Here is a 16263-nt window from a genome sequence, read left to right as displayed (position 1 = left end):
GTTCAGACGCTGTAAAAAAGCATGTAAAATTGCATCAAAAAAATCTGCGAAAAAGTGAAAACACAAAAGGTGAACCGCGATATAGTGAGAGACATCTGTATTAACATCTCTAAGGGGACCAGCAAGTGACAGAGCCTCCATTTGAAAAGTTACACAGCGCGTGTTTAAGGAAATAAGAGGTTTAGAAACTGGACTGCATTTAAACTAATGAGATGACAGATGATTTGAAGCTGGGACGAAACAGCGAAGTCGTGCAAAGTAACAAAACACAAAGCGATTTTAAAAGAGAGAACTACATTATAGGCTGGGACGGAGCCGACGTATAGCAACGTATAGGGACTTCAAACTGGGACGAGGGGCACTTTTTACTCTTATACACCCGGGATACTGCCCTGAAGACGCCGGACTGCAGATGGCGCTGTCGTCCTGCCTCGAACCGGTAGAAAAACAGCACCAAAACCTGTTTAAATCAGCTGAACGTACACGACACAGCAACATCACGTGACCACACTGAGAAAGAGCGCTAGTGAGCAACCGAAACAGTCAGGTATGAAAACAAACTAAATCTTGATCTGGAAATAGAATCTGTTAAAGTAAAACAGCTGTGATTGGTTGACAGCAACGGATTTTTGTCATTCAGTTGTTTACGTTAAGCTAAATCCACGTCTATAAGCAGTTTGTCGTTATAATAATAGTGACAGCGACGGCATTGAGCACGTAAACAAAAAGTGTAAAAGGTACGGAAAGGTAATTATGAATCGTGTCGTTCCACCCCGATGCTAATTTGAGCCCGGAGTCGACAGAAATAATGAATTTGAGCCGTGTGACCTATAGCACGTGTAGCCAGCACCGCACTCACTCCTCAGGTGCACTGTCATCTGGGACCAACAAATGGACTACCTCTCCTCTCTCTCTCCTCCGTCTCTTTTTCTCTCTCTCTCTCTGCCGCAATGCAAATGAACTCTCTCTCTCTCTCTCCTCTCCCCACTCTCTCCTCCCTCTCCCCCCCCCCCCCCCCCCCCCCCCCTCAAGCGTCGTGTTCCCAATCCGGCCTCCAATTTGTTCCACTTCCCCATACCTCATTGTTCAAAATGACACTTTTACATTTTATGGTGAACCAATTATTCTGTCTTACACAGTCGGCTGGTTCCTCGCGTGCTCAACCTGCCCGGATCAGCAGTAGCAGCACCGGTGGAAGGAGGTGGAGGAGGAGGGGGGGTGGCTAGGGAAAGGGGTGAGAGCAGGGGAAAGCAGGGGGAGAGGGGAGAGAGTCTGAGGAACAGCGGAAAGGGTAGCGGAGAAATAGCGAGGTTTGCAGGTGGATTTTGGGGCGAAGGGGGGAAGCAGAATTAGGTGTTAGATAATGACAACCAAGGAAATGTCATGAAATTGCGCAGGCAGGTGGAACTAAAGCAGAGAAAATTAATATATGCAATCTGGAATAATGCAAAGTTTGTGTTTAAGGTGCGCTATGTAACTTTTCTACTTGAGAGTCTTGCATTTTTTCAGTTACATGTGTTATAATTAAGAAAATACTCTGGAAAAACTTGTATTCTTATATGAGTAAAGCGGCCTATCCATAGATCTTACCTGTTACCCGTTTGTCTCATTCTATGCAAAATATTAACACCGCTATGGAGACGAGCAGGTGGTCAACTTTCAACGAGAAAAGTTACCCAAAAAGTTGCTAAAATCATTTGCCCTGTAACGACAACTCCACTGGTTGGATCCCGATACGTAGCGTTTCAGTTTCCTGTTATGCAAGACTTTGACATTCAAACGATAACATGTTTTGAATTCTTATTTGCCATGGCGACAATCGAAACTGTTTGTTCAGCTTTGTTGTCGGTTGTCAAGGCGACGGGTGCTTATCAAGATGACACCGACGGCCAGTAGGTCACAGGGCAAAACGGCGCGATAACGTTTTTTGGAGCAGTTTTTCGATGGTTTTTTTGAGACTGGAAACGTATTTTCACAACTTTTCGTGACCTCTGCTTGTCCTGGTTTGTATTGTGAGCGGAGAGGATAGACAGACAGAGGGAAAGAGGAGAAAGAGAGGAGAGAAAGAGGAGTAGCATTCACCTGTTCAGAGCCCGGGGGCAGGGTAACAGAAGGATGGGAGTGGACCTTGTAAATTTGCGGAGGGTCAGAGATAGAAAGCGCAGAGAGAGGCAGGACCAGATGGAGACAGCGGAGGACGAGCTACGTTTGTCTTTGGGAAGTAACTTTTACGAAACTGGTAAAACGTGGTTGTCAGAATTATGAAAGATTGGGACTGTTGTCATGGTGATTAACAATTTCAAACACGATATAATGGTGTAATACATCAATTAAAGGTCCATTATCTAACTATCGGTTGGAGGTTATTGCTTTGCTTGGGATGTTACAGAATATATAATTAACTTTCTATCGCTAAGGAGACAAGGAGGAGGAGCCACCACATCAGGTTACTTGTCCGATCTATGAAAAGGCGAGTCCGCTCACAGTTAAAGTGCATTTTTAAAGGTATTTGTATAGCAACGATGTGTAATTTAATAATAGGCAAGATAAATACGTGTCTGTGGGATTCGTCAGACGTCCAGGTGTGATCCAAAGGAGTTGTGGAAGGTAATGAAGTAAAAGTAGTAGTACTGTACTTAAGTCAAATTCTGTACTTTCTACTACTACATTTCTGAACTGGACTGAAACAATTTTACTCTTATAATACATTTTTAAACAGATACTTTAATACTTTTACTTCAGTCGTTTTTCATGTGATACTTTTACTTTTAGTGTTTTTTGCCCTTGTATCTGTACTTTACGTAAGTACATTTTTCAGTGGATACTTTTATTTCATTGTATTGGGAGCAGGTATCTGTACTTTCTACTCCACCACATTTTAGATCTGGACTGAAAAGGAAAAAGTCCTTTTATTTATGGCTTGAAACTTATTTTTAGCACATTTAATTTGAGTTAATGTCCCAACTTTGAGCAAAACAAACACATAAATGCACAAAACCATCAAGAAAAAATGAAGCAATCAGTTGAATTGCTTAAAATCTGGTAAATTACTCATAAAAATCACTACATTTGACGCTTTAATAGTTCTAAAAATCTCTCCAAAATACTTGTATCCTTTTACTTAAGTAGATTTTTGTAAGGTAACGAAGTAAAAGTAGAAAAGTACTGTACTTATGTAAATTTTTTAGGTATCTGTTCTACTACTTTTTACTTATACTTCACTACATTTGAGAGCAGGTATCTGTAATTTCTACTGCACTTCATTTTCAACTGGACTGAAAAGTAAAAAGTACTTTTCATATGATTTGAGGGGTTATTTTGACCATGTTCGTGGGAATATTCTGACTAAAGTTTTCAAGTTCAGGCTTCGGCTTTGAGTAAATAAAAATAAATACACAAGAATTCATAAGAAAAATGAAAAAATTGATTAATATTGTTACTGTCGACCAAAATATGGATCATTTTTTGTGTGAAATACTTCTACTTTTTACTCTATAAGTACATTTTTAAACGGTTACTTTTTCTGAAGTTGATTTTTTCATGCGATACTTTTACTTTCACTTGAGTAACTTTTTACCTTCGTATCTGTACTTTGACTTAAAGAGTAGAAGAGTAACAAAACTGAGTACTTCATCTACCACTGATCCATAGTACCACCAGAAATCAGACCAGAACTGAAGAAGCAGCTTGGATATTCGCTCTAAAACTTTTTTCTTTTACTATAACTGAGACAGACTGGGCCCACAGTTAATGTCCAACAGTTTGCAACCAAAGCAATAACACCTCAACGGAGACAAGCTGGTAGTGAACCCCCCATTGGAAAAGTTCCATAACGCATCTTTAAAACCACATTAAGACTCACTTTACCATTGTGTCACCATAATTGTACCATTTTCCTTCCCCAAACAGCGATTTCTTTCGTCAGCAACACTTCTGCGCCTTCTCAATAATACATTTTCCAACCTATTTTTGTTTCGCGGCTGTAAGAGAAACTGTCAACTGCCGCACAAATGACAAACAACTGCTGAATCTTAACGATTAATGTCAACAAAAGCTGTTTGATATGACGGAGGATTCAATATTTTCCAGTGTGTGAACAGGGAAATGTAAATGCACTTTATTAATTTGTCAAAACAAGCACTTCAAATTGCGACTGAATAAATAAAACGTCAAATTTCCGTTTTATTTGAGAAGTTTTGGAATAAATTATGCGTAATAAATCTGGAAAATGACTTTACTGGCCAATGATAGTTTTAAATGTGTGTGAATTAGTCTGACGATACAAAAATGTGGATCCAAGTTTGAGAGATTATACATACACCTTTTTAAGCAAATATGAAATGATTAGCTCATTTTAAATCAATGTTAAGTTTGAATCCTAAACTGTGGTAGTTCCCAGTCACTTTGTATTAATATGAGAAGCTGTAAGTTGTTTACAAGGGGAAAAAATGAAACAATGGTAGCCTGGCAGGGACATGCAGCTGTCCAGCTTTGACTTATTAGTGAATTAAGTAATGGAAAAAGCGGTCAGAAGGTTGCTTAAAAAAAAAAAAGTACAACTTCTACTGCAACAATGTGCCGTACTTTACCTCACCTCATGCCAAATCAAAACAGCAGATGAGGCAGCAGTGGCTCTAGTCCGTGCTGTTCTTGCGTCCTTAGGCAAGACACTTCACTCGTATTTCCTACAGCACACATGTCAAACTCAGGTCCGGGGGCCAAATCTGGTCCGCGGTGTAATTAAATTTGGCCCGTGAGATCATATGAAATGTGGATTAGAGTTGGTCTGCCGGTATACAGCGCATGCACGACTAATACTACAAATCCCAGAATGCTTTACTAGTGCGCTGCGATCTAGACCAGCAACTGCCCCTAATTTTATGTTGAAACTTATTAGCGACAAAGCTACTGGTCACCTCGGCTAAATTAGTTGCTACAGAGAGAGATGACATGATTTTATTTTATTTTATTTTTTATAAGAAATGAATACTACTGATATGTTTAATTTCTGTCTGTAATATCAGGCTTGAGCTGTTCCAAATTCGGACTAAAGTTTGTTTCTATATAAAAAGGTTCAACTTTACACATCAGGTGCAGCAAATTTTTGAATAAATCTTGAGTTTAGCCCGTGAATTTGTCTTAGTTTTAAATTTTGGACCAGTGTGAATTTGAGTTTGACACCCCTGGCCTATGACGTGAATGTGGTACAAGGGGCAGATGGCACAGATTGGCCGCCTCGCTTCCATCAGTCTACCCCAGGGCAGCTGCGGCTACAACATTAGCTTACCATCCACTGCGTACGAAGCGAATGATTAATGCACTGTAAAGATCTTTGGTATCTTAACATGTGCCATACTGTAAATCTAAGACATTATCATTATTATTAAGGATAAACGCAAAAATGCCATTGTGCTTAAAGAGTTAAATAAGTTTGTCCACTAAAGGCACCGGTAGAAACAATAAAATCATCCACTTTTTTCGATGCAGTTTTAAATGTGCTCCAAAAATGTCACTAGCTGATTGTTTAGCTACAGGCCTATATATAAAAAAAAACCTGTACGCAATCTACCGTTTAAAACCCTTGTACTTGGCATTAGACATTGACATTTTACAAGTTTTTACATTATGAGACTTTGGTGGTTCTACTTGTTAGTTTGTTCACGGTAAAGTGGAGTGAAAGTGCAGCGAAGGCAGAGGAAATATGTTATATGTAGCGTAAAATTAAACTGAAAGGTTGACCTTTTTTGAACAGCTAAAATATGTGTTGGCTCTGCTCCTGCTGCTGTATCCAGGGCAGCCTCTGCATTTAAACCAAACATCGCTCAGGTAACTCAGAACATCACCATTTCAAGTGAAGGGACACGCTATAGGGAAATGTGCAGTTTACAATAGCTATGATGAGTGTAAGTGAGGATGAAAAGATGTTAGACTGACAGGTGTGAGTTACATTAAAGAGGCAAGTGAAGTGTCTTGCTAAAGGACACAGTGGCTGAGTTAAGGCTGGAAGCTGGAATCAAACTATAAAGAAAGACTGAGCTACTACAACCAGAATAAGTAACAATAAGGGATGTTAATGATTGTAGCAGCAGTGGGAATAAAGTAAAAGTAGTAACGTAAAGTAGAATTTTTACTTAAGTACATTTTACAGTGGATACTTTTTACTTTTACTTCACTACATTTGAGAGCAGTATCTGTACTTTCTACTCCACTACATTTTTGAACAGGACTGAAAAGTAAAAAGCACTTTTCATATGATTTGAGGGGTTATTTTTTGACATTTTTTTGCAAGTTACATCCATGACTAAAGTTTTCAGGTTTAAGATATGGTGCAAAAAAAAAATTAAATACACAAAATTCATCAGAAACATTACAAAATCGATTAGTATTGTTACTCCTGACTAAACTATGTCTCATTTTTAATCAATATCACTACATTTAACACTTTAATAAATTAACAGCACTTGAAATGTGAAATACTTTTACTTTTTAACTCTTAACGTACCTTTTTAAATTGTTACTTTAATACTTTTACTTAAGCAGGTTTTTCATGTGATACTTTTACTTTCACTTGAGTAACTTTTCACCTCTTTTACTTAAGTAATAATAATAATAATAATAATAATAATAATACATTTTATTTATATAGCGCTTTTCAAGATACTCAAAGTCGCTTCACAATACATACAAGAATAAAATATCACAAAATTTACAACATAAAATCAAACATTAAAAGCAATTTTGAACAGGTGAGTTTTGAGTTATTTTTTGAAGGTGGGGAGGTCAGAGCAGTCACGGAGGGGTTTGGGCAGTGAGTTCCAGAGGGTGGGGGCAGCGGTGGAGAAGGCTCTATCCCCCGCCCAAGTTCGGAGCTTGGTCCTACAGGGCAGGGACAGGAGGTTTGGAGCTGGAGGAGCGGAGGGAGCGAGATGGAGTGTGGAGGTGGAGCAGGTCTGTGAGGTAAGGAGGGGCCAGGTTGTGGAGAGCTTTGAATGTGATAAGAAGGATTTTGAAGTGGATGCGCTGAGGAACGGGGAGCCAGTGGAGCTTGTGGAGGACAGGAGTGATGTGGGTGTGGGTGAGGAGCCGGGCAGCGGAGTTCTGAACGTACTGTCGTCTGTTGAGGGTTTTGGATGGTGTAGCGTAGAGGATGCTATTGCAGTAGTCGGTTCTGGATGTGATGAACGCGTGGATGAGAGTTTCAGCGGCAGAGAAGGTGAGTGATGGGCGGAGACGGGCTATGTTTTTGAGGTTTGTTTTTGAAGTAACCAAATTGAGTACTTCATCCACCTCAGTGCAGCAGTATTTCCATGCACTAAACACAATTTGGCCTTAAATGTGCACTATGTAACTTTCTTAGAAGAGTTTCAGCCACGTGTTTGTCTCCATGGAGCTGTTTCCCGGGGGAGATCACTGCTTGTTTCCATGGAAATAAATAAATCTAATGCCACAGTGAAACATAAGTAAGGCATAAGTAAAAACATGATGCGTAGACGTTGATAGATGTAGAAAAGTTACATACATAGTGCAGCTGTTTTCTTAATTTTCATCCTAAAACCAATAGTTACAAAAACGTAGCTGTCGTTTCTGCACATTGAGGAGAAATAGGAATTGTCGTGTAATTCAAGATAAAAAGGCTCATTGTATTGGAGCAAAATGTATGAGGCCTTAATGTGATTGTAATCGAACCAGCTTAAATAATCAATGTAAACTGAGTGGCTGATGCACTGTACATTAGATTGTATTGACATGGGAATCAGTGGGTGGTAGAACTATAACCGTATGAAAATCTCACGGCTTTAACCACTCAGCAAGTAGCGGTGGACACTCAATACTTAAATACGATTTTTTTTAGGCGTCAGTGGATACTTTTTACTTTTACTTTGCTACATTTAAGAGAAAGTGTCTGTACTTTCTACTCCACTACATTTCTGAACTGGACTGAAAATTTTACTCTTATAATACATTTTTAAACAGCTACTTTAATTTTTTCATGTGATACTTTTACTTTTAGCATTTTTTTGCCCTTGTATCTGTACTTTACGTGAGCACATTTTTCAGTGGATACTTACTTTTACTTCACTACATTTGAGAGCAGTATCTGTACTTTCTACTCCACCACATTTTAGATCTGGACTGAAAAGTAAAAAGTACTTTTCTTTATAGCTTGAAACGTATTTTTAGCACATTTAATTTGAGTTAATGTCCCAACTTTGAGCAAAACAAACACATAAATGCACAAAACCATCAAGAAAAAATGAAGCAATCAGTTGAATCGCTTAAAATCTGGTAAATTACTCATCAAAATCACTATATTTGACGCTTTAATAGTTCTAAAAATCTCTGCAAAATACTTGTATACTTTTACTTAAGTAGATTTTTTGCCCCTGTATCTGTACTTTTACTTAAGTGACACAACTGAGTACTTCATCCACCACTGTCATGAAAATATTTATTGTATTTAAAACAACTACGGCTAATTTCTTCACACTGGCTGCACTGAATCGAAGCAAAGGATCATGGTCCGTGTAGTTCTTTGCTTTCTGAACACTCTTTTCCATCAGTACTTTACTTCATGCGTATCCATCATAGTGTACAGAATCTTACCTGCTATGAAATGTCTGGGGGGGCAGGGTGGGCGGGGACGTGGAGGGCGTGGCCAGACTCGGGGGGTACGGGTGATACGGGGTCTTCTTCAGCGCCTGAATCAGGTTGTGTCTGTACTCTGGGTCTATGGACCACAGCGAGCCTTTGCCTATGCTCTGCAACACACAAAACAGGAGAGAGATTAGAGACGAGGTGAAATGATGATGAGTATTTACATCATTAAGTTATTTTGTACAAAGAAAAAAGAAAGAGACATGGGAGATATGCAAAAATTGATAATCTGATCTGAAAAATGAATTCTAATTTTGGAAAATATAGTGACAATAACAAAATGTATGATTGGTAGTAATTATATACAATGGTCATTCCTATTTCCTACTTTCCTATTGTTTCCTATAAGCAAAATTTATATTAAAGTTGTATTATGAGACTTCTGGTGGAGGGTGAGGGATGGGGCAAAATCTCGTCCTACAAGTTCACATGAGAAATTGCACATATGAGCAAAAATTATCTTGTGTGATTTTATTTCCATGTTTACATTTGGATTGGACAAAAAAAGGGATTAAGTGCTGGTGAGTTATGTTTCTTTAGAAGCTGTACTTGTAAAAAAAACAAAAAAACAGAAATAATATATAAAAATAAATAAATAAATAACAACAACAACAACAACAACAATAATAATAATAATAATAATAATAATAATAATATAAAATAAATTAAAAAATATACTATTATTATATTATATATATGTATATATATTTTTTTTAAGGTTAAGGAGTTATGTTTCTTGAGAAGCTGAACTTGCAAAAACCAGAGCTACAATGACAGCATATATATATATAACAAAATTAAATATAAAAAAAAGAAAAAAAAACAAAAACAAAAAACATAATAATAATAATAATAATAATAATAATAATAAAGGAAAATATACAATTATTATTTTTATTTTTTTTATTGTGTTTATCTCATCACTAAGCTTGAACCACCTGCCTTAAGATGTCACAGAATTGCATTAAACCTAACTGAGAAAAGCAGCTCACAGTTAATGTAGCAATAAAACACCTGGAATCCATTATAGTTTAAGTATAATGCCAGACTGTGGAACATTCTGGGCAATGTAGCAACCACAGTCACCACAGAGAAAAGCAGGTGACCGACCCCAAACCCCAAATGTCAAACAGTATTTAGTCTTTAATCCTGAATACTATCTGTTTTTTTGTGCTATTTTCCAAATTAACAAGACAATACACATTCTCCACGCCAATTTATTCAAAACTTCAAATGTGATTTTTTTTTATTGTACAATTATGTCAAGGATACAGTTCTCTTTTGTATGCATTTTTAGATCAAAGACTAAAAAATAAATAAATCAGTCTATACGTTATCCACTTGGGACAGGAAAACATCCAGACATCCACGCTGTTTCCCTCTCCCCGAGCCACCTCCTCCTTTCATCCTCGTTGTCTCTGAACGGGCCGGCACAGTGCCAGCTCGTGTACCACAGAGTAAATATGAAATTAAACTATTCGCTTTGTAAGTCCCTGTGATCACGAGCAGGTATAGCATCAAGGGGAGGGGAGGTGTCATGGCTGCTGCGGTTTGGAGATTTTTTTTTATTTTTTATTTATCAAAACCATAAAAAAAAAAAAGAATCTATTAAGAGTGAACTGTCAACGAATCGGAGCCGTGAGTGAGGCATTAATTGGGATCACGTAAACAGTTCAGAGCAGGAGGAGGACGACGTGTTTTTTTTTTTTTTTTTTTCTTTTTTTTTTTTTGGGAATGTGGGATTTGAGAAGGATTCAGTCTGACAACCTCACGGCTTAATCAAACCACGGTTCAGAAGTTTGTAGTAAGATACAAATGTGCACTGTTTAATGAAATGTTACGCGACCATTTTGTGTTTTTTTGTGCGTCAGACGTCAAAATCTGAAGTAAAAGTTACGGATATGCAAGATATGAAAATAAAAAAATCATCAAGAATTATATATATTTAAGTGATAGTAGGTAACTTTCTGGAGATGGAAGGTCACAACTGCATAATTCCATGAAAATAGAGAGTTAAAACCATACTTCGGAACAATCTCCATGGCGATAGATCAGTTTTATGCGATACTGTGGAATATTGCAGCCAAAGAACAATGTTTCCATGGAGACAAGCAGGAAAAGACCAAATAAAAATCTATTTTGTGGAGATACTAAATAGATTTTATAGATACAATAAGGACGCATGTTTTTCAGTGCAATAAAAACATGTAGAATGACTAAACATGCTTCTATTTTAGTCTATTTTGGAGTAAAAATTTAAAAAAATACATACTATGGCTTCAAAAAAAGAACAAAAAACATCAGATTCTTGCCTAAAACTTTGGGAAAACTTCTAAAAAAACCTCCTAGAAACATGTCATTTCTGCTTAACAATCTACGTCATACGCTATAGTCCAAAATCATGCCAAAGTTTTTCAAAATACGTCAGAATTTTGAGTTTGCTGATCTCATTTTGGGCTAATTTCCTGTGTAAAAACAACAACTCAAAACTATTCACTTCAGTAGCTACATCTGTCCACTCTTCATCGGGACGTCCAGATAATAAACAAAAACGTATTCACCCCTTCGCTGCAGAGCTGTATAAGCAGACAGCGTGTGTACATTTGCTCATAGCGCCCCCTGCCTGCGTCTCTTCATTACTGCGCGTTTCCTGCGGCTCTGGGGCCATATGTAGCCTGTGGCGCTCTGCTCGTGTGCTGACTGTGTATGTCCACTTCCCCTGGGGAGCGTGATATTACCCAGCATGCCTTTCTCCTGGGAGTGCTCCGCTCACAGCCAGAGACGCCTCTCCTGTGAGCCTGATATCACACACACACACACACACACACTGCACTCAGCCCAAATCTACCCCAAACCTGTCTGCGGATGTGGGGCAGTGCCAGGTCAGGATTAGGGCTGTTTTGGTGCTATATTTGAGCTTGGATTACTAAATAGCGTAGATGCAGTATTGTAACTTTTCTAGAGAGGTTATTGCCCTTGCTTTAACTCAAAATGTTTCACAGTATGGCTTTAAAATGGCAAAGACGAAGCACCACCAGGCTAAGTTACAGGACAGCTCTGTGGAGAGGCAAAACACACAGTTAGAATGCACGTTTTTAAGATATGTATTAATAAACGGTGGACCAAATTTGACTAAAACCAACAAAAAACACGCACATTTTCAAATTTGCAAATCACAAATCGCAAGTTTTGACCATATACAGTGTTTTTCTTTGTATTAAACTGTACATAATCACCCAAAAACTGCCCATCCTGCAACGTCCACACCTGAAGAGTTGATATTGATACATGATATTTATAACACGAACCACTGTTTACTGCTATTCTGCTCACCATGGATTAAAAATATCAATACACACACTTCATGTACAGACAGCCAATCAGACGCCTCCTATACGCACTTTCACGACCAATCAGAGAGCTGCTCACATGCGTTACCTGGACAACTGGACGTAGAGAGACACTTTCCTCACAGAATATGTCCAGGTTTAGAGAAAATCCTGGTGAAAAACTGATTATAAAGTGAATTTGAGAAGAGACGAGGAGAACAAGACATATCGATTTCAAGGTAAAGGTGCACTGTGGAGCTTTTCTCGTGCAGGCTCCGGTGTTGTTTTCATGGAGAGGTAGTTTCTTTTCCTGGAATGTTTGACGGTACTCATCTAGCTCCATGGAGACAAGCAGGTGACGTCGCCGTTGAGCAAGTTACAGGTAAAGTCTATGGAGAGGCGATGCCGCTTAATGTGAAAAATGTAAGTAAAAATATACAAGATACATGCGTTTACTGTTATTAATGTGGAATATTTGAGGAAGAGCACCAACATCTCCATGGAGACAAGCAGGTGACGACACTGTTGAGCAAGTTACAGGTAAAGTCTATGGAGAGGTGACCCCGCTTCAAATGAAAAACGTAAGTAAAAACATGCAAAACAGATGCATTTACTTTTATAAATGTGGAATATTCAAGGCAGGGCACTAACATCTCCATGGCGACAAGCAGGGGACACCACCATTGAGCAAATTACAAGTAAAATCTGCGGAGAGGCGACCCCGCTTAAAATGAAAAATGTAAGTAAAAACACACAAGACAGATGCGTTTACTGCTATAAATACGGAATATTCGAGGCAGGGCACTAACATCTCCATGACAACAAGCAGGTAACGCCACTATTGGCCAATTTACAAGTAAAATCTGCGGAGAGACGAACCTGCTAAATGTGAAAAATGTAACTGAAAACATGGAAGACAGATGTGTTTACTGCCATACATCTGGAATATTTGAGGCAGGGCACTAACATCTCCATGGCGACAAGCAGGAGACGCCACTACTAGCCAAGTTACAAGTAAAATCTGCGGAGAGGCGACCCTGCTTAAAATGAAAAACGTAAGTAAAAAACATGCAAAACAGATGCATTTACTGTTATAAATGGAATATTCAAGGCAGGGCACTAACATCTCCATGGAGACTAGCAGGTAGCTGACTGTCCACCAGAAAAGTTACATAGTGCACCTTTAACTTACAACAATACTAATGATATAGTGATTTAACATCTGTCTCCTCACATTTGAATTCTGGGCATACTTAAACTAATAAAATTCTAGTTATAGCGTTTCCAACCAATGAGCAGTGTTACACAACGAATAATCCACCAATGTTAAACCATATTAAACCCAGCTTTACAGCATTCACATAAAACTCTGAGCTTCTGTTAGTCTTTAAGCACCTTTGCACTTAAAAAGCCACTCACTTAATTCACCCAAACTGTTCGGTACTTAAACTATTGAATGCTTATAATGAATGTAAATATCGCAGCAAATTACAGGTATTTAAGAATAAAGGTAACCTGAGAAGTGGGTTTTGCGGAGCGGGTGAAGACAAAAGAGGGAGCGAGAAAGAGAGGAGGGTGAAAAAACCATGGCGACAGGGTTGTTGTGTGCTGCCAACATCTGTTTCCTGTGTTATATAAGCGCAGGGGGCTGGACTGGCCTGGAAATGGAACATATTAAAAAGTCTACTGCTACTGACCATGAATGCTAACAGTAATGCTAATGCAACGATAGTTTTGATACGTCTAATGAGATGAATAAAGTACAAAGAATTAAGCTGCATTTTATCAGGAAGATCGCAAATACTTCCTTGTTTGTCGTGCGTGTAACCTGTCTGATTTTGTTATCTAATTTTGATTCTGGAGCGAGGCTGTTGAAGGTAACGCCACTTCCCGCTCACATCGCTGGTTTAGCAGGGAGTTGGCGATTAGCAGCGCTGTCAATCAAACCTGTTGCTAACGCTAGTGGGAGCGACGTCAGGGAGAGACGCCGCCTGATTTGGCTGCTCATATCTTGCGTTACGGACACAATAGCGAAATAAAAATACCAGGATCATGCAGAGCGAGTTAATACGAACAGTTTAAGACCGAAATGACGAGTCTGACAGCAGCAGTTATGGAGAGAGAGGCGACGGTTTTTCAATAGAAAGTGAACTGGAGCCAGAGTCGATGGAGCGGGAAGCGCGACCATGATCACTTCCTATTTGGAACGTCGGCTAGCAGGTTAGAGTTAGGTTTTCCATTGATATACGCAGTCTATGGGTCAGAATAATCATGGCTAATTGATTGTCTAAATAATTGTTGACTCTTTTAATAATTGTTCATTGTTATCTGAACCAGACTCTAAAACACGCATTATGGAAAATTAAGTTTGAGGTTTTTGGGAATATGGGATTTCAAAAGGATTCAGTCTGACAACCTCACAGCTTAATCAAACCACGGATCAGAAGTTTGTAGTAAGACAGAAATGTACACTGTTTAATGAAATGATACACGGACAGTTTGTGTTTAGTTTCAGACTTCAAAATTTAAAAAAAAATGTATGCAAGATATGAAAAAAGGTTTAAAAATGATATATATTTAAGTGACAGTAGGTAACTTTCTAGAGGTGGAAAGTCAGCTGCATAATTCCATGGAAATAGAAAGTTAAAACCAGGAAAAGTCACCGGCATTATACTCAAAATGGCAAAAAAGTATTATTTTTATCCCCAATATCCTTCAAAATATCCTCTATCTATAGGCGACTTTTTTCACTGTACACACATATATATTTGAAACAGTTTATGTTTTATGATCATGAATACGGTGTAACTTTTCTGATCGTATATACACGCCAACTGTTATTACTACCTGGATTGTTTGACAGTATGAAATTAAATGCAGCTCTCTCCATGGAGACAAGCAGGCGACTCCAGAGGATTGATTTACAAGTCAATGGTGGTCACATTTTTATATCTCGCTTTTCCCCCTTCCAGGCATTCAAAGCGCTTTACATCAAAGAACCACTCACACATTCACACAACAGTACATGCACACGCTGGGGTAAGGGCGGTTAAGTGTCTTGCCCAAGGACACAACAGCAGAATTCATCTGTGGGAGCGGGATTCGAACTGCCAACCTGACGCAGTTTACAGGTATTTTTTCATCAACAATAACATACCCAACCCCTTGATTAAATAAATGCTAGACAGATACATTTAGAGACAGTCCCTAGAGACAAGCAATTGGCAATAACTCTACCACAAAAAGTTACATAGTATACCTTTAACCCTATTGTCGCCGATAGACTCGCGGTCGCGGAGTTTCCATTACCGTAACCAATTGTGCTATCGTGCAAATTCAAACGGCGTCTCAAAGCAGAGGCATGGGGCTCTTTAAATATGTTACTGTCATTAGGGTAATGTGCTTACGTCGCACTCGAAAACGACCAATCAGAGCGCAGGTACCGCCAGGATTCTCCAAGTCAAAGGAAAAATAAGGATGGATATGTAAAATAGAGGTATCTGTGTAGACCCTCAGTCGTCCAGGTCTGATCCATAGCACACAAAGAAGTTAAATCTGTCAACTGGACAAATCTTGTAAGAGTGAAGACGTTTTCGTGTTACCATCCCTTACACTGCGGGTGTGTCTGAAAAACTTCAGAGAATCTTCAGACAGTATGAGATTCCTGTCTTTTTCAAACCCACAAACACTTTAAGGCAAAAATTGGTTCACCCTAAGGACAAAACCCCTGAGCCATAAACAAAGGAATGTCGTCTACTCCATTCAGTGTAGTGAAGAGTGCAGTGAGCGTTACATTGGAGAAACTAAACAGCTGCTCCATAAGAGAATGTACAAACACCGGCGTGAGAGCTCCTCAGGACACCAATCTGCTGTACATCTCCATCTCAAAGCCACTAACCACTCCTTTGAAGACAGTGAAGTTCAGATCTTAGCCAGAGAAAAGAAATTATTTGAGAGAGGAGTTAAAGAAGCTATTTTTGTTAGGAAAGAGAATCCTTCCTTAAACAGAAATGGGGGCCTGAGACATAATCTCTCCCCCATCTAAAACTCCATCCTCAGACCCAGAACAATGAGAACAATAGCAGGGTCGTTAAGGGCTGAATAGGTTAGTCTCAGCTGAAACTGGAGACAAGAGATGTTTACAGTTTCAGTGTGGTTAGCCCCTCCCCTCAGATAGATTTAAAGGCAGTGGCCACCAGCAATCTGACCAGAACTGAAGAAGCGGCTTGGATGAGCAGCGAAACGTCTTCACTCTTACAAGATTTGTCCAGTTGACAGA

The 16263-nt window shown here is 38.9% G+C and overlaps 1 protein-coding gene across 2 annotated transcripts in view; it reads right to left on the bottom strand.

The window, feature by feature from the left end:
• ches1 (checkpoint suppressor 1) overlaps positions 1 to 16263 on the bottom strand; it is a 148408-nt gene that overhangs the window by 46076 nt on the left and 86069 nt on the right. For both annotated transcript variants that reach the window (XM_033990645.2, XM_055232300.1), the window contains exon 3: positions 8605 to 8759. In XM_033990645.2, the coding sequence (XP_033846536.2) occupies positions 8605 to 8759 (155 nt within the window). The remainder of the gene's footprint in view (positions 1 to 8604; positions 8760 to 16263) is intronic.

This window comes from Periophthalmus magnuspinnatus, chromosome 24 (genome assembly GCF_009829125.3).
Source record: "Periophthalmus magnuspinnatus isolate fPerMag1 chromosome 24, fPerMag1.2.pri, whole genome shotgun sequence".
NCBI lineage: Eukaryota > Metazoa > Chordata > Actinopteri > Gobiiformes > Gobiidae > Periophthalmus > Periophthalmus magnuspinnatus.
Note: the sequence above shows the minus strand (reverse complement) of the source record. Positions and strands in the feature narration are given on the sequence as shown.